This window comes from Hylobates moloch, unplaced genomic scaffold, assembly GCF_009828535.3.
Source record: "Hylobates moloch isolate HMO894 unplaced genomic scaffold, HMol_V3 SCAFFOLD_2, whole genome shotgun sequence".
In the NCBI taxonomy this organism is placed as follows: domain Eukaryota; kingdom Metazoa; phylum Chordata; class Mammalia; order Primates; family Hylobatidae; genus Hylobates; species Hylobates moloch.
Window position 1 is genome coordinate 99355565 of NW_026652277.1, and position 20140 is coordinate 99375704.

At 36.5% G+C, this 20140-nt stretch overlaps 1 protein-coding gene across 2 annotated transcripts in view; it reads left to right on the forward strand.

Annotated features, from left to right (window-relative positions):
- The window catches only part of EYS (eyes shut homolog), a 2056951-nt gene that overhangs the window by 1286983 nt on the left and 749828 nt on the right, over positions 1-20140 (forward strand). For both annotated transcript variants that reach the window (XM_032154320.2, XM_032154329.2), the window contains exon 27: positions 16895-17085. In XM_032154320.2, coding sequence (XP_032010211.1) covers positions 16895-17085 — 191 coding nt within the window. The remainder of the gene's footprint in view (positions 1-16894; positions 17086-20140) is intronic.

Consider the following 20140-nt stretch of genomic DNA (forward strand, 5'->3'; position numbering starts at 1 on the left):
TTAGGGAGGATTCCCTCTTTTTCTATCGATTGGAATAATTTCCGAAGGAATGGTACCAGTTCCTTCTTGTACCTGTGGTAGAATTTGGCTGTGAATCCATCAGGTCCTGGACTCTTTTTGGTTCGTAAGCTATTGATTATTGCATCAATTTCAGAGCCTGTTATTGGTCTATTCAGAGATTCAACTTCTTCCTGGTTTAGTCTTGGGAGGGTGTATTTGTCGAGGAATTTATCTATTTCTTCTAGATTTTCTAGTTTATTTGCATAGAGGTGTTTATAGTATTCTCTGATGGTAGATTGTATTTCTGTGGGATCAATGGTGATATCCCCCTTATCATTTTTTATTGCGTCTATTTGTTTCTTCTCTCTTTTCTTCTTTATTTGTCTTGCTAGCAGTCTATCAATTTTGTTGATCTTTTCAAAAAAACCAGCTCCTGGATTCATTAATTTTTTGAAGGGTTTTTTGCATCTCTATTTCCTTCAGTTCTGCTCTGATTTTAGTTATTTCTAGCCTTCTGCTAGCTTTTGAATGTGTTTGCTCTTGCTTTTCTAGTTCTTTTAATTGTGATGTTATGGTGTCAATTTTAGATCTTTCCTGCTTTCTCTTGTAGGCATTTAGTGCTATAAATTTCCCTCTACACACTGCTTTGAATGTGTCCCAGGGATTCTGGTATGTTGTGTCTTTGTTCTCGTTGGTTTCAAAGAACATCTTTATTTCTGCCTTCATTTCATTATGTACCCAGTAGTCATTCAGGAGCAGGTTGTTCAGTTTCCATGTAGTTGAGCGGTTTTGAGTGAGTTTCTTAAACCTGAGTTCTAGTTTGATTGCACTGTGGTCTGAGAGACAGTTTGTCATAATTTCTGTTCTTTGACATTTGCTGAGGAGAGCTTTACTTCCAACTATGTGGTCTATTTTGGAATAGGTGTGTGGTGCTGAAAAAAATGTATATTCTGTTGATTTGGGGTATCTTATTGTCATTATTTCAGTTCGGTGTTGTTTCTGAAGGTTCTAGGCAGGGAATAAACCAGTAAACTATTTTAAGAATTAGAAAAAATGAAGGGTCTCATTATTCACAGATGATATAGTATTATTAAAAATAAAAGTGTTTGGGTGTGGTGGCTCATGGCTGCCTATAATCGTAACACTTTGTGAAGCAGAGGAAGGAGGATTTCCTGAGTCCAAGAGTTCAACATCAGCCTGGGTAACATAGCAAGATCCTGTCTCCACACACACAAAAATAAATAAATAGAAGTAGAAGAGTTCGACAAGGTTGCTCAGTATGTAAATGAACTGCATGTCTATACATCAATATAATGAGTTAAATATATGTTATAAAATATTTTAAAATGGTAACAAATTAATACGATTTCTATAAGTTAACTTGAGAAAGTAAGCACGTGCTCTTTATGAAGGTAAATAATGAAACTACATTAAAAATATCATAGAAGCTGTCGTATAAGGGAGACATCTACCGCATCCACATACAAGAAGATAAAATATCACAAGGATATAAATTAGAGTTATCCCTACATATCTCTTTGTGGTGGGCATTGGTTCCAAAACTTCCACACACACCAGTACCAAAATCTGTGGATGCTTAAGTAATGCAGTTGGCACTAAAAATTCCAGTAGAACCCCCACATATGAAAAGTGTCCCCCACACAACCCTACATATAGATTTCTTATACCACGAGTATACATGTTGTATTTTTGGTTGGCATTTTGTTGTAGATACAGAAGCCACCAACTGGGAGTACAGAATGTATTTATTGAAAAAAAAAAAATTAGCATTTAAGTGGACCTGAACAGATCAAATTCATATTGTTCAAGGGTGAAGTGTACTTATACATTTTCCGTAAAATCAATGGAATTCACATTAATTTCTAATGAGTTTTTATGCATCTTAATAGGATGCTTGCATATGTAGCTAATTTTAATATTTATATAAAAGGGGACAGGGCAAAATAAAGCAACACAACCCTGAGGAAGAAGAACAATATGCAGAACTTGACCTATCCTATACAAAATCTCATCATAAAGCCAATTAACTCTGTGTTTGATTGGCTGAGGGTTGACAATCTGTCAAATAGAATAGGATAATGAGCCCAGAACCAGATTCAGGTACATGGAAGAACACTGCCTGACAGAGCCAATAATACTGAAGAATAAAGGAAGGATGATTGTTTTGTACGTTATCCTAGAATAATTGGTTCTCTACACTGCAAGGCCAAAGGCAGGGGTGGAAGGATTCTGTATAGAGTGAATACTGAACACTTTTGTCATAGCCAACTGGTAACAAATATTTTTTTTATTATTATACTTTAAGTTTTATGGTACATGTGCACAACATGCAGGTTTGTTACATATGTATACATGTGCCATGTTGGTGTGCTGCACCCATTAACTCGTCATTTAGCATTAGGTATGTCTCCTAATGCTATCCCTCCCCCCACTCCCCACCCCACCAAAGTCCCCAGTGTGTGATGTTCCACTTCCTGTGTCCATGTGTTCTCATTGTTCAATTCCCACCTATGAGTGAGAACATGGGGTGTTTGGTTTTTTCTCCTTGCGATACTTTGCTGAGAATGATGGTTTCCAGCTTCATCCATGTCCCTACAAAGGACATGAACTCATCATTTTTTATGGCTGCATAGTATTCCATGGTGTATATGTGCCACATTTTCTTAATCCAGTCTATCATTGTTGGACACTTGGCTTGGTTCCAAGTCTTTGCTATTGTGAATAGTGCCACAATAAAAATACATGTGCATGTGTCTTTATAGCAGCATGATTTATAATCCTTTGGGTATATACCAGTAATGGGAAGGCTGGGTCAAATGGTATTTCTAGTTCTAGATCCCTGAGGATTCGCCACACTGACTCCCACAATGATTGAACTAGTTTACAGTCCCACCAACAGTGAAAAAGTGTTCCTATTTCTCCACATTCTCTCCAGCACCTGTTGTTTCCTGACTTTTTAATGATGGCCATTCTAACTGGTGTGAGATGGTATCTCATTATGGTTTTGATTTGCATTTCTCTGATGGCCAGTGATGATGAGCATTTTTTCATGTGTCTTTTGGCTGCATAAATGTCTTCTTTTGAGAAGTGTCTGTTCATATCCTTTGACCACTTTTCAATGGGGTTGTTTGTTTTTTTCTTGTAAATTTGTTTGAGTTCATTGCAGATTCTTGATATTAGCCCTTTGTCAGATGAGTAGGTTGTGAAAATTTTCTCCCGTTCTGTAGGTTGCCTGTTCACTCTGATGGTAGTTTCTTTGGCTGTGCAGAAGCTCTTTAGTTTAATTAGATCCCATTTGTCAATTTTGGCTTTTGTTGCCATTGCTTTTGGTGGTTTAGACATGAAGTCCTCGCCCATGCCTATGTCCTGAATGGTATTGCCTAGGTTTTCTTCTAGGGTTTATATGGTTTTAGGTCTAACATGTAAGTCTTTAATCCATCTTGAATTAATTTTTGTATAAGGTATAAGGAAGGGATCCAGTTTCAGCTTTCTACATATGGCTAGCCAGTTTTCCCCGCACCATTTGTTAAGTAGGGAATCCTTTCCCCATTTCTTGTTTTTGTCAGGTTTGTCAAAGATCGGAGAGTTGTAGATATGAGGCATTATTTCTGAGGTCTCTGTTGTGTTCCGTCGGGCTATATCTCTGTTTTGGTACCAGCACCATGCTGTTTTGGTTACTGTAGCCTTGTAGTATAGTTTGAAGTCAGGTAGCGTGATGCCTCCAGCTTTGTTCTTTTGGCTTAGGATTGACTTGGTGATGTGGGCTCTTTTTTGGTTCCATATGAACGTTAAGGTAGTTTTTTCCAATTCTGTGAAGAAAGTTATTGGTAGCTTCATGGGCATGGCATTGAATCTATAAATTACCTTGGGCAGTATGGCCATTTTCACGATATTGATTCTTCCAACCCATGAGCATGGAATGTTCTTTCATTTGTTTGTATCTTCTCTGATTTCATTGAGCAGTGGTTTGTAGTTCTCCTTGAAGAGGTCCTTCACATCCCTTGTAAGTTGGATTCCTAGGTATTTTATTCTCTTTGAAGCAATTGTGAATGGGAGTTCACTCAAGATTTGGCTCTCTGTCTGTTATTGGTGTATAAGAATGCTTTTGATTTTTGTACATTGATTTTGTATCCTGAGACTTTGCTGAAGTTGCTTATCAGTTTAAGGAGATTGTGGGCTGAGACAATGGGGTTTTCTAAATATACAATCATGTCATCTGCAAACAGGGACAATTTGACATCCTCTTTTCCTAACTGAATGCCCTTTATTTCCTTCTGCCTGATTGCCCTGGCCAGAACTTCCAACACTATGTTGAATAGGAGTGGTGAGAGAGGGCATCCCTGTCTTGTGCCAGTTTTCAAAGGGAATGCTTCCAGTTTTTGTCCATTCAGTATGATATTGGCTGTGGGTTTGTCATAGACAGCTCTTATTATTTTGAGATATGTCCCATCAATACCTAATTTATTGACAGTTTTTCGCATGAAGCATTGCTGAATTTTGTCAAAGGCCTCTTCTGCATCTGTTGAGATAATCATGTGGTTTTTGTCTTTGGTTCTGTTTACCTGCTGGATTACTTTTATTGATTTTCGTATATTGAACAAGCCTTGCATCCCAGGGATGAAGCCCACTTGATCATGGTGGATAAGCTTTTTGATGTGCTGCTGGATTCGGTTTACCAGTATTTTATTGAGGATTTTTGCATCAATGTTCATCAAGGATATTGGTTTGAAATTCTCTTTTTTGGTTGTGTCTCTGCCAGGCTTTGGCATCAGGATGATGCTGGCCTCATAAAATGAGTTAGGGAGGATTCCCTCTTTTTCTATTGTTTGGAATAGTTTCAGAAGGAATGGTACCAGCTCCTCCTTGTACCTCTGGTAGAATTTGGCTGTGAATCCATCTGGTCCTGGACTGTTTCTGGTTGGTAAGCTATTAATTATTGCCTCAATTTCAGAGCCTGTTATTGGTCTATTCAGAGATTCAACTTCTTCCTGGTTTAGTCTTGGGAGAGTGTATGTGTCGAGGAATTTATCTATTTCTTCTAGATTTTCTAGTTTATTGGCATAGAGGTGTTTATAGTATTCTCTGATGGTAGTTTGTATTTCTGTGGGATCGGTGGTGATATCCCCTTTGTCATTTTTTATTGCGTCTATTTGATTCTCTCTTTTCTTCTTTATTAGTCTTGTTAGTGATCTATCAATTTTGTTGATCTTTTCAAAAAAACCAGCTCCTGGATTCATTGATTTTTTGAAGTGTTTTTTGTGTCTCTATTTCCTTCAGTTATGCTCTGATCTTAGTTATTTCTTGCCTTCTGCTAGCTTTTGAATGTGTTTGCTCTTGCTTCTCTAGTTCTTTTAATTGTGATGTTATGGTGTCAATTTTAGATCTTTCCTGCTTTCTCTTGTGGGCATTTAGTGCTATAAATTTCCCTCTACACACTGCTTTGAATGTGTCCCAGAGATTCTGGTATGTTGTATCTTTGTTCTCATTGGTTTCAAAGAATATCTTTATTTCTGCCTTCATTTCGTTATGTACCCAGTAGTCATTCAGGAGCAGGTTGTTCAGTTTCCATGTAATTGAGCGATTTTGAGTGAGTTTCTTAATCCTGAGTTCTAATTTGATTGCACTGTGGTCTGAGAGACAGTTTGTTATAATTTGTGCTCTTTTACGTTTGCTGAGGAGTGCTTTACTTCCAACTATGTGGTCAATTTTGGAATAGGTGTGGTGTGTTGCTGAAAATAATGTATATTCTGTTGATTTGGGGTGGAGAGTTCTGTAGATATCTATTAGGTCCACTTCATGCAGAGCTGAGTTCAATTTCTGAATATCCTTGTTACCTTTCTGTCTCATTGATCTGTCTAATGTTGACAATGGGATGTTAAGCTCTCCCATTATTATTGTATGAGAGATCTTTGTAGGTCACTAAGGACTTGCTTTATGAATCTGGGTGCTCCTGTATTGGGTGCATATATATTTAGAATAGTTAGCTCTTCTTGTTGAATTGATCCCTTTACCATTATGTAATGGCCTTGTTTGTCTCTTTTGATCTTTGTTGGTTTAAATTCTGTTTTATCAGAGACTAGGATTGCAACCCCTGTCTTTTTTTGTTTTCCATTTGCTTGGTAGATCTTCATCCCTTTATCTTGAGCCTATGTGTGTTTCTGCACGTGAGATGGGTCTCCTGAATACAGCACATTGATGGATCTTGACTCTTTATCCAATTTGTCAGTCTGTGTCTTTTAATTGGAGCATTTAGCCCATTTACAGTTAAGGTTAATATTGTTATGTGTGAATTTGATCCTGTCATTATGATGTTAGCTGGTTATTTTGCTCCTTAGTTGATGCAGTTTCTTCCTAGCCATGATGGTCTTTACAATTTGGTATGTTTTTGCAGTGGCTGGTACTGGTTGTTCCTTTCCATGTTTAGTGCTTCCTTCAGGAGCTCTTTTAGGGCAGGCCTGGTGGTGACAAAATCTCTCAACATTTGCTTGTCTGTAAAGTATTTTATTTCTCCTTCACTTTTGAAGCTTAGTTTGGCTGGGTATGTAATTCTGGGTTGAAAATTCTTTTCTTTAAGAATGTTGAATATTGGCCCCCACTCTCTTCTGGCTTGTAGAGTTTCTGCCAAGAGATCAGCTGTTAGTCTGATGGGCTTCCCTTTGTGGGTAACCCGAAATTTCTCTCTGGCTGCCCTTAACATTTTTTCCTCCATTTCAACTTTGGTGAATCTGACAATTATGTGTCTTGGAGTTGCTCTTCTTGAGGAATATCTTTGTGGCGTTCCCTGTATTTCCTGAATTTGAATGTTGGCCTGCCTTGCTAGATTGGGGAAGTTCTCCTGGGTTATATTGCAGAGTGTTTTCCAGCTTGGTTCCATTCTCCTTGTCACTGTCACTACACCAGTTAGACATAGATTTGGCCTTTTCACATAATCCCATATTTCTTCGAGGCTTTGTTCATTTCTTTTCATTCTTTTTTCTCTAAACTTATCTTCATGCTTCATTTCATTCATTTCATCTTCCATCACTGATACCATTTCTTGCAGTTGATCGCATTGGTTACTGAGGCTTGTGCATTCGTCACGTAGTTCTTGTGCCATGGTTTTCAGCTCCATCAGGTCCTTTAAGGACTTCTCTGCATTGGTTAGTTGGCCATTCTTCTAATTTTTTTTCAAAGGTTTTACCTTCTTTGCCATTGTTTCGAACTTCCTCCTTTAGCTCAAAGTAGTTTGATCTTTGAAGCCTTCCTCTCTCAAATCTTCAAACTCATTCTCCATCCAGCTTTGTTCCATTGCTGGTGAGGAGCTGCGTTCCTTTGGAGGAGGAGAGGCACTCTGATTTTTAGAGTTTCCAGTTTTTCTGCTCTGTTTTTTCCGCATCTTTGTGGTTTTATCTACCTTTGGTCTTTGATGATGGTGATATACAGATGGGGTTTTGGTGTGGATGTCCTTTCTGTTTGTTAGTTTTCCTTCTAACAATCAGAACCCTCAGCTGCAGGTCTGTTGGAGTTTACTGGAGGTCCACTCCAGACCCTGTTTGCCTGAGTATCAGCAGTGGAGGCTGCAGAACAGTGGATATTGGTGAACAGCAAATGCGGTCGCCTGATCCTTCCTCTGGAAGTTTTGTCTCAGAGGAGTACCTGGCTGTGTGAGGTGTCAGTCTGCATCTACTGGGGGTTGCCTCCCAGTTAGGCTACTCAGAGGTCGGGTACCCACTTGAGGAGGCAGTCTGCCCGTTCTCAGATTTCAAGCTGTGTGCTGGGAGAACCACTACTCTCTTCAAAGCTGTCAGACAGGGACATTTAAGTCTGCAGAGGTTGTTGCTGTCTTTTGTTTGTCTGTGCCCTGCCCCCAGAGATGGAGCCTACAGAGTCAGGCAGGCCTCCTTGAGCTGTGGTGGGCTCCACCCAGTTCGAGCTTCCTGGCAGCTTTGTTTACCTACTCAAGCCTGAGCAATAGTGGGCTCCCCTCCCCCAGCCTCGTAGCAGCCTTGCAGTTTGATCTCAGACTGCTGTGCTAGCAATCAGCGAGGCTCCGTGGGCATAGGACCCTCTGAGCCAGGTGGAGGATATAATCTCCTGGTGTGACGTTTGATAAGCCCATTGGAAAAGCACAGTATTAGTGTGGAGGTGACCTGATTTTTCAGGTGCCATCTGTCACCCTTTTCTTTGACTAGGAAAGGTAACTCCCTGACCCCTTGTGCTTCCTGGGTGAGGTGATGAGGTGATGCCTCGCCCTGCTTCAGCTCATGCACTGTACACTGCACCCACTGTCTTGCACCCACTGTCTGGCACTTATGTTTTTAAGCAGGGGAGTGGCATGATTTGATTTTTATTTTAGAAAGTTTCTTCCTATCCTTACGGATTGCTGTTAAATATTTTTTTCCTAATCAATCTCCATTTCATGGTGAAGAGAATATTATGATTATAGATGTTTTACTTCCCTTCAAAAAGATCATTGATTGCTTTCAGTAAAAAAATGTATTCAACTACCTGACTAGTCCTCCTGGACATTTCCTTGCAATAATCTATTTTCATATAATCTGCTACTACTTATATATTTCCTTTAGCCACATTGAGGAGTCTCTGCAAATCTTAAACTCTGTAGTCTAGCTTTTAATTTCAGTATTATTGATTGTTTTGTAAACTTTTTTTGGCATTTTATGATTAATACTTGCCTTAAAATATGCTTTATATAAATTAGTGACTTATGCTCAATGTACTAATGAATCTGTGGAAACCTATTAAAGAAACAAATATTTCGTAGCTTATTTTGAAACATTTTCATATAATATAAATCTTTACATTGCCAGGAAAAAAAATCAGAATTTCAATAAGCATGTGTAAAACTTCTAATAAAATCTATCATATAGTAAATAAATAAATGCTAATTTTCCTACTTTATCCTGCTCTGTTAGTGGGTATTAAGCTAATTGGGATGAGCTAAAATAGATTATGTAAAGTTGGATTTTAAGGTGAATTAGACACAATTTGTAGAACACAGAAATTTAAAGTATTAAATATGCAGAGATTTTATAATGATAAAATTCAAGCTCTTTTTTACAGAAATAACACAAAGAGACACAAGTATAGACAGTATCTGTGGGTAATACACAGTTGTTGATCTGCTTACTATTGAAATCAAGAATCAAGATGTGATACAGGTTTCTTAATAAACAGCATAGTAAACCTTTCAATATTAATTATATTTAAGTGTCATACATAAAGTTTTTTCTCAAATTAATACTTAACAGAAAAAGTTGCAAATGTACATGAACACCCCCCCACACACACATACATTATAAATTTCCAGTATTATTTCTTAGATATTGCTTTCAAGAAACCTGGAGAAAGGGATCATTTTACATTTTGGTTGCAAAATATTTTCTAACATTTATCTAATGATATATACTGCACAGAGCAATACATAATTATTTCTTTGGGCAGTTACTCATGGATTATACTATATTGGTAATAACTACCAGATATGGGACAAAATCATATATATCTTTACTTAAGGTACCCAATCACTACAGAGTAATTATCAAACTATCAATTTCATAAAAAATCCTAGTATTCAATTATTTTCTCATAATAGTCCAACTTTCACATTTAATCTTGTATATAGAAACACTAACTATAAAAAAGACTCGGTTCTTAAAAATTGATACAGAATTTTATGATCTGCTAACCAAAACAAAACAGAAAAAATGAAAAATGCCCCAAGCTAAGATTCCTTTACACTTTAAAAATATATATTTGTTTTATTAAAAGGAATATGTGGTATTGGAGTAAATATTCATAATTAATCTGAGAGAAATATTATACTCATTTGGTTTATTTTCTATATATACACACATATACTTCAGAGTTTCTGTTATTCATTTCTTCTAAAATACATGTATTCTATTATTTTTCTAGTCTATTAAAAAAACTCTTTGTTGCAGAGAGAGGGAAGGGTCATTGATTCCTGATTTTTCTCTTACACAGCTTTTAAGTTTTCCTTATTCTCATGCAATGGGAGTGGCTATTAGTGTGCATTGAAAACTTAAATAATTACATGTGAAAAAAAAAAAACTGGCAACTAGCAACTACCCACCTAGTAACAACCATGTTTCAAGTAAATTTTTAAATGGCTAGACTCATCCTTAAACTCCATATGAGTTTCTAGAAATAAAGGCAAGAGCTACTGCATATAAAGAGAAACAGGCAGGAAGTTGAAGATGAAAGTTAATATCTTTAGCTTGCACATGTGATTGTGCATTTTAAGTCTTTAATCTGACAATCAGATATAAGCCAGGAAATAATTCATGAATCTGGAGAAATACTGGAATTAGATGTTGAGGTTTTCCTCTTAACAGAATACCAGTTTTGCCCATTATGAACCCTGGTCCATACCTCTCAGTGGGAGCTGAGCCTGTCCTCATCTCCAACAGAAGACTTCATTGGTCACCCAGTTCTAGCCAGTTAACTTCTAGGAAAGGTTCTCTTTAACTTGAGAAAATTATTTCTTCCTCTTATTACAGAAGAACAGTTTTGGAAACGGAGTGACTGGCCATCACATTGGAATCATGTGAAAAGCAAATCTCATATTAAAACTCAGCCTGTGAATATCAGAGTGGAGAGACAGAAGTAATCTAGGTATTTTATGAGAAGTCAGTTAAGCTTTTCCATAAACATACATCCATCTGAAAACCCACACTATTCTTGAACTTCCTTTAATTTAACCTATTTAATTTCTTTATTGCTGAAACTATTTGGAATTGGAATTTCTGGTTATTTGTACCAAAAGCATACAAAATTATAGGTATAATCATAATGTGAATCCTTACAATTCAGATAAAGTTTCTTCCATTTAGGAAGGTAAAAACTTAAGTGCAGAAGTTTATTATTTAATTCTAGACAATAAAAATATATAGAATTATTATTTTACTTTAGTCCATTATTACTGAAAATAATCTCAGTATTTATGTTTTCTTCACAAAGCTATTCTGTGCTTGCTATAATCATTATTCTCATCTGTTTAAAATGTTTGCTGAGGGAAGTATAAAATAAAATCTGTACTTATATATTTAAATAGAAAACACCACAAATATGATTGAAAACACTATGCAAAATATCTTCCTGACTTTTTAAAATCTATATTTAACTATAATTTTCCAAGCACATTTAAACAAAAGCAATTATATTTTCTATTAGATCGTGTGTTAGTCTATTTTGTATTGCTATCAAGAAATACCTGAGGCTGGGTAATTTATAAAAGAAAGAGGTTTAATTGGTTCATGGTTCTGCAGGCTGTACCAGCACAGCACCAACATCTGCTCAGCTTCTGGTGAGGCCCTCAGGAATCATGGTGGAGGTGAAGTGGGAGGCAGGGTATCACATGGCAAGAGAGGAAACGAGAGAGAAAGGAAGTACCACACTCTTTAATACAGCCATATCTCACATGAACTCAGAGTGAGAACTCACTCATTACTGTGAGGACGGCACCAAGCATTCATGAAGGATCAGCCCCAATGATCCAAACACCTTCCACTTGGCTCCACCTTCAATATTGGGGATTACATTTCAACATGGGATTTGGAGGGGACAAACATCCAAGCTATAGGATGTGCTTTCAGATGCTTAACAGAATCGTGTATTGTGCTAGGTTCTTGGAATAGAATGATAAATCTAGCATACTCTCAAGTACTTTACAATTGAATGCATATATGGGTTTCCATAAAGATAGTTAGTCATATAATGAAAAAGCCACTGAATTTTTAAAAATTTAGTCTATAAAATACATATCTTAATAATATTAAGGAGTTTTTGAGTTTGTTATTGTCAGGCGATATATTTCTTTCTAAAAGCTATAAAATAATATGAAAAGACTTCAAAATTTGTGAAAAATGGTATTAGATAAAAATTTTAAAAATAAGCTTTATTTATCAACATAAACCTCATCAAGGTCTACACACTTTTACAAGCAATGATACCAGCCATTTAGTCCATCTCTAAGGAAATGAGTGTCCTGGGACTTTACCCATGTCAATGCAGCCTTTTTACATTATTAACTGAAGAAAAATAAAGATTAGAAAACAAAAACAAGTCACAAAGAGGCAAATCAGAACTATAAGGTGGATGCCTAATGATTTTCTATTGAAAATCTCACAAATTACCCCTAATTTCACGAGAGGAATAAGCAGGAGCATTGTCATGGTGGAGTAGTACTCTCTGGTGAAGCTTTCCTGGGCATGTTTCTGCTAAAGCTTTGACTAACTTTCTTAAAACACTGTAATAATAGGGACATGTTATCCTTCTTTGGCCCTCCAGAAAGTCAAAAAGAAAAATGTCTTGAGCATCCCCCAGAAATCTTTTTTAATGACTATATTAGTCCATTTTCATGCTGCTGATAAGGTCATAACTGAGACTGGGCAGTTTACAAAAGAAAGAGTTTTATTGGATTTACAATTCCACATGGCTGGGGAGGCCTCACAATCATGGCTGAAGACGAGGAGTAAGTTACATATTACATAGATGGCAGCAGGCAAAGAGAGAGATTGTGCAGAGAAACTCTTGTTTTTAAAACTATCAGATCTTGGAAGACCCATTCATAATCACAAGAACAGCATGGGAAAGACCTGCCCCCATGATTCAGTCATCTCTCACCAGGTTCCTCCTACAACATGTGAGAATTATGGAAGCTACAAGATGAGATTTGGGTGAGAACACAGAGACAAATCTTATCATTTCACACCTGGCCCCTCCCAAAACTCATATCTTCACATTTCAAAACCAACTGTGCCTTCCCAATATTTCCCCAAAGTCTCAACTCATTTGAGCATTAACTCAAAAGTCCACAGTCCAAAGACTCATCTGAGACAAGGCAAGTCCCTCCCCACTATGAGCCTGTAAAAGCAAAAGCAAGTTAATTACTTCCTATGGGGCTACAGGCATTGGGTAAATACATCCATTCCAAATGGGAAAAGTTGGTCAAAACCAAGTGGCTACAGGTCCCATGCAAGTCCGAAATCCAGCAGGGCAGTCAAATTTTAAAGCTCCAAAATGATCTCCTTTGACTCCATGTCTTACATCCAAGTCACACTGATGTAAGAAGGGGGTTCCCATTGTCTTGGGCAGCTCCACAACTGTGGCTCTGCAGGGTAAAGCCTCCCTCCTGGCTGCCTTCGTGGGCTGGCGTTGAGTGTCTGTGGCTTTTCCAGGTGCACCATGCAAGCTGTCAGTAGATCTACTATTCTGAGGTCTGGAGAATGGTGGTCCTCTTCTCACAACTCCACTAGGCGGTGCCCCAGTAGGGACTCTGTGTTGGGGCTCCCACCCCACATTTCCCTTCTGCACTGCCCTAGCAGAAGTTCTCCATGAGGATCTTGCCCCTATAGCAAACTTCTGCCTGGGCATCTAGATGTCTCCTTACATCTTCTGAAATCTAGACAGAGGTTCCCAAACCTCAATTCTTGACTTCTGTGCACCCGCAGGCTCAACACCACATGGAAGCTTCCAAGGCTTGGGGCTTCCACCCTCTGAAGCAACAGCTGAAGCTGTACCTTGGCCCCTTTTAGTCATGGCTGGAACAGCTGGAACATAGGACATCAAATCCCTAGACTGCACACAGTGGAGAGACCCTTAGCCTGGCCCACAAAACCACATTTTCCTTCTAGGCCTCCAGGCCTGTAATGAGAGGGGCTACCATGAAGACCTCTGACATGCCTTGGAGATATTTTCCCCATTATCTTGGGGGATTAACATTCGGCTTCTCATTACTTATGCAAATATCAGCAGCAGGCTTTAATTTCTCCTCAGAAAATGGGATTTTCTTTTCTATCGCATTGTCAGGGTGCAAATTTTCTGAACTTTTATGCTCTGCTTCACTTATAAAACTGAATGCCTTTAACAGCACCCAAGTCACCTCTTGAATGTTTTGCTGCTTAGAAATTTCTTCTGCCAGATATCCTAAATTATGTTCCTCAAGTGCAAAGTTCTACAATTCTCTGGGTCAGGGGCAAAATACCTCCAGTCTCTTTTCTAAAACATAACAAGAGTCACTTTTGCTCCAGTTCCCAACAAGTTCCTCATCTCCGTCTTAGACCACCTTAGCCTGGATTTCATTGTCCATATCATTATCAGCATTTTGGTCAAAGCCATTCAACAATTCTCTAGGGAATTCCAAACTTTCCCACATTTTCCTATCTTCTTCTGAGCCCTCCAAACTGTTCCAACCTCTGCCTGTTGCCCAGTTCCAAAGTCAATTCTACATTTTCAAGTATCTTTTCAGCAGTGCCCACTCTACCGGTACCAATTTACTGCATTAATCTGTTTTCATGCTGCTGATAAAAACATACCTGAGACTGGGCAATTTACAAAAGAAAGAGGTTTATTGGACTTACAGTTCCACATGGCTGGAGAGGCCTCATAATCATGGTGGAAGGCAAGGAGGAGCAAGTCACATCTTACATGGATGGCAGCAGGCAGAGATAGATTGTGCAGGGCAACTCTTGTTTTTAAAATCATCAGATCTCATGAGACCCATTCACTATTGCAAGAACAGCACGGGAAAAACATTCAGTCATATCCCACTGGGTCCCTCCCACAACACATGGGAATGGTGGGAGCTACAAAATGAGATTTGGGTGGGGACACAGAGCCAAACCATATCAATGATGTTTGATCTTAACTGGTCCACTTTTGCTTTGGCTGGACCACTTCCACCTCTTGATAGCCATTCCTTTGATTGTGATTTGTGTTCAATATCATACTAGTGGAGCCGTGTTTCATCTCCTGTTACAACCCTTCAAAGATATACTTCAAGATCTTGTTCTTATTTGTTCAAAATTTCAATTGAAAGCTCTGTTCTTGTCTACAGCTTATCTGGGCACAACAGTTTTGACATCCCCTGAGTGGAAACTTTGCTCAACTTTAATTTTTCATTCAGAGTTGTGTAACCTGAACCAGTTGAGATGTCAATAGTGTTGGCTATTGTTTTTATTGTTAATTATTGGTCCTCTTCAATTAGGACATGTATATGATTAATTTTTCCCTTGAAAATTGATATGGATGGTCAGTCACTAAGGACTTCATCTTCAAGGTAGTCTTGTCCCTTCTTAAAACAAGTTTTTCACTTGTAAACTGTGAATTTCTTTGGGGCATTGTCCACATAATTTTTTTGTAGAGCATCAATGATTTTACCATTCTTCCACCCAAGCGTCATCGTAAATTTGGTATTTATTCTTGCTTCAATTTTAGCAGAATTCATGTTCCGATAGGGGCTGTTTTCAAACAGATGTCTTATCCTTCTTAGTAACTCAAATAGATTCTGTTCAGACATGTCATGATGAGTGAAATTCATCCATAGTTTTTAAATAATACATATTTTATGTGAACTTTTTGAAGACCTGTATGTAATAGGTTTTTTTAAATTTCATCAATATTGGGTATATTCTTGTTGTAATGTTTGTTTTTGAAACATTTTATGCTCTTTCACAATTTGAATTTTAAATCAAACTGATATATGACTTTATTCTCAATTTGTTAAAATAAATGCCTGAAATCTTTAAAACAATTTCTTGTTGTTTAAAATGTTGTTGTATTATGCTTTTAACATCACCATTGAAACTCTACATGGGAAAAGAAAATAGGTCCCTATCATTTAACAACTGAAAAAATTAGAATGTCAAAATTGAAAGGACGTTGTTATCTTTTCAGTCATTAAGTTGTCCCTCACTAATGAAGTCAGTCCTTCATTAAACACACACACACACACACACACACACACACACACACACATGCTTTTATGTCTATAAAGTGCAAATGTTTCCTGGCACTATTTTGAACCTTCTTATTTCCAGTGAAAAGAAATTAATTTGAGTCTTAGCTGATTATTTCTTTAGAAATTGTTACAAGTTTGAAAATGTAGCAAAATGAGTAATTCTAAAGCTTCATTAAAAATTCCAAATAAAGACAGCATAGGATATAAAATTTCTTGAAGTTTTAAAGTACAGACTCAAAAATGAATATTATCCTATGCTGGACAGCAAACTAAAACTCACATGGTTTTATAAATAATATTTTCTAGTAGTTATAAATAATACATAATTCGAAAGTTTTAAAAGAGAAAGAAGGCTTGTGTTGAGGAGGTCATGAAAATAGCAAAAGAAGAAAGGAACTGGAAGAAAGGCGATATTCAAATCCATTGTTTCAGGAATCATTAGCCAAGAACAATCAATCCTGTATTTATCAAGCAAAAAAATGATTTAATAATAATATAGTTAACAACTTATTCAAAAATAGCTAACTTGGTTTTATTAATCACATATTTATAAATTTAAGAAATTTAACTGGAGTATTTTGCTCAAAGTGTCTTCATTTTTTTCTGAAAATCTACAGCTAATTAGAATATCATTCAGAAGGTGAGAGTTGTTAAGAAACTCATATAATTTAGAGTGTTAATACAAAAGGTTAACAATTTCTGTGCCTCTCAATAATCTCTAGCATTCCCTCACAAACCTCCCAAATCAAATTATTAACAATATTAATCATAATTTATATCAATATCTTATATAAAGAACAAATAAGTACATATCTAGAAAATGTGCCCTTTTCTGTTAACCTGTAACATAAAATCTAAGTAAAAGCAATGTTGAAGAGTAATCATCTTGATTTCCTAGTCTTACAATGAGATTTTATTATGAAGCCATCAAATACAAAGAAATCATGACAAAACTGCTATGACTATTCCAAAGGAAATAAGTGCCTGGACTTGAAAGAGGCAGGAAAGAGACGTATGAGCCATTAGAGAAAACATATGTCATATTAATAATGTGAAACCTAGGTATTGAATATTTATTTCAACCTAAATTGTGTTTTCTTTCTGACTCCACAGATTTGAATTGTGTTCGTTATCATGGAGATTCCTATGTAGAATTTCAGAATGTGGTTTTAAATCCACAAAATAACATCTCCCTAGAATTTCAGACTTTCAGCTCCTATGGACTTCTGCTGTATGTCAAGCAAGACTCAAATTTAGTAGATGGATTTTTTATTCAGTTGTTTATTGAAAATGGTACTTTAAAGGTAAGTTATTCAGTTCACTTAATTTTTTAAAAATTACAAAGTTGTTCTAATTATGTGCTTCACTGGTTATTTTCAAAATAAAATTTAAACTTAACTCTCTATTTTATACTCACCACCAGGATGTCTCTTCCTCTACTTTTATAATTTCTTTCTACATATATATGAGCCAACAACAATCAAGTATTTTTAAGCAAAAAAAAATGATTTAATAATAATATAAAGTGGTTAACAACTTATTCAAAAAATAAGCTAACTGAGTTTCATTAATCATATATTTATAAATTTAAAAAAAAACAACTGTCAGAGTATTTTGCTCAAAAGGTCTCTTTTTTTTCTGGAAAATATAATTAGAATATCATTCAGAAGGCAAGAGAGTGTTGTTAAGAAGTTCATATACTATACAGAGAAAAATTTACACTCATACTGATAGATCAGTTTATAGATATTTAGATATTAATATTTCAAACAGTACATGATTTGAATGAACATTCATTGTCTTTTTTTCTCCTTGTTTTCAACCTTTCTTCTACTTCCTTATTGACCAGTTTCCCAATTTCTTAATTTCCCAGTGATAATAATTGTTAACATTTTAGAACCTTAAAGGCAGGTAGAGTCTGGGAAACCCTAGGGAATCCCAAGATTTTTTTAAAGGATCCGCAAGAGAAAACCCATTTTTGTAAGTTTTCTGTAGGCCAGGGGTGTTATTTGCCTTATTCACTTTTGCTCTCATAAGTGTATGGTGGAGTTTTCCAGAGGCTACATGACATGCGATGATATCCTTGCTCTAATCGCTAACATATCATTTTATTTAGTATTTTTGTATTTTAAAAATGTCTGTTGTAATTTTTAGCAATGTAAATATTGATAGACACAACTCAGTTAACAAAAACTCCTTGGGGTTCGCAATAAATGTTAAGAATGCAAAGAGACTGTGAGGTCAAAAAGTTTGAGATTGCTGACTTTGCACTTGGTAAGTGTTATAAGAACCTTTCAAAAGTCCAAGATTACACAGCTAATAACATTTTGAAACCAACTTCATTTGAAAGTGCATGCTCTTTTCCCATCATTCTACCGTAACAAATTGTCTCATATCCCTGGTCTGAATACCTGGTTTAGGGAACTCATCCCAATCATCATTGCAATAACTCAGCACAATAAGGTAATTAACTCGTATAATTCTAATATATGAAACATAATAACAGCATTTGGGCTACCATTTCTTTTATGATGTGATTTAAGTGCACATGTTGTGAATTTCCATGAAAGGATGAGTTATACCTTATTATTTAAATAGGCAAATTCCCTTAGTTTGATTTTCTTTAAATGCTCATGTTTCTGAAGTAATATAATACATATACATATAGACCATGACATTCCAGCCTGGGAGATGGAGCCAAAAAAAAAAAGAAAAAAAAAGCTAGCCTTCATAGCCTTCATATATAATTATGTCCCAGGTATAATTCTGTATGTTCTACTTTGATTGACTTATTTGCCCATTTATAATATTTACTTCACAATATTCGTTCATTTACCAATTTAAACCACACAAAAATTTGTATTATCCCATTTTACAAGTGAGTAGATTTTAGCACAAAGCACATGTGAAGTCTCAAAACTTCTAAGTAACAGAGCTAGGATTTGAACTCTGATCATCTAGCTGAAAAGTAAATGACCTTAAATTTTCTTAAGATGGAGATTGACAAATTATTACAATTAAGTGAATGATAGTAATTATTATAGACTTGTAAGTATATATCCCTTCTTTTTCATAAAACCAAAGGGAAAGAAATTCTATACCTCTCTTCACTAATTAGTTTTATGGTTCCTAAATATCTTCATTTAACCTATTGTGAATTAATTTGTTTCCCATTTGATACGGAAAGCAGTGGCTATCCATTAGTCTTAATAATATATTATTTCATAAAATATTTTCACCTACAATCCTACAAGTCTCCAATAATTCCTCCTAATGCTTCCTATTGGAGTTTTTAAAGTCAACTGACAATAAATAATCTTATAAAGGAAAGGAGTCTTTTGCAATGGCCAAATATCATAAAAAGTTAAAATATATAGCATTATCTTTATCTTTGGACTACATGTGAGAGGATTTGGGTATATCAACTTAAATACAGCTAGGTGCACAAGTTATGAAACACAATGCAAGTGAGTTTCTTAACACATGTGAGTTATAGATCACTTTTAGATACAATTAAAATGTTAAAGCCCGCCAGGCGCGGTGGCTCACGCTTGTAATCCCAGCACTTTGGGAGGCCGAGGCGGGCGGATCACGAGATCAGGAAATCGAGACCACGGTGAAACCCCGTCTCTACTAAAAATACAAAAAAATTAGCCGGGCGTGGTGGCGGGCGCCTGTAGTCCCAGCTACTCGGAGAGGCTGAGGCAGGAGAATGGCGTGAACCCGGGAGGCGGAGCTTGCAGTGAGCCGAGATTGCGCCACTGCACTCCAGCCTGGGCGACAGAGCGAGACTCCGTCTCAAAAAAAAAAAAAAAAATGTTAAAGCCCCTTTCTGGGAAAGAATAGACACAATATAATCCATATACATGTAGGCACATGCTTGCTAAGAAGCTTAATAGGCCACTGTAGCACATCCATGGATTTCCTGGGGATAGTTGGTTAATCATACCTGATATAGACATGATTTTTCCTCTCTAGATCATAACTTAGTTGCCATTAGCAGTAATTCTACAAATGAACCCAGACATCCTGAGATCTCAAAAAGCTTGGAATGAATGGTTAGTTTTCACAATCTTGAAGTTTGCCTTCCTGTGACATTAATATTGTCCTCTAGATTGTATTAGCCATCCTTTGCCTTGCTCAATTGCTGTTATGTGAGGAAAATTCCTATAATACTTGCCTTCTACTAGTAGAGGATGTTGCCTTTCTCAACCATGTTCCTCAGAATACTGGAAAAGAATCTAGACGTGTATGTGGACACATGTGTGCATGTGTATTGATATCTATATAATACTCATATTTGTGTGTATTAATTCTAGGACTTATTAGTTGTAAACCTTCAGTTATCACTTCTCTTTA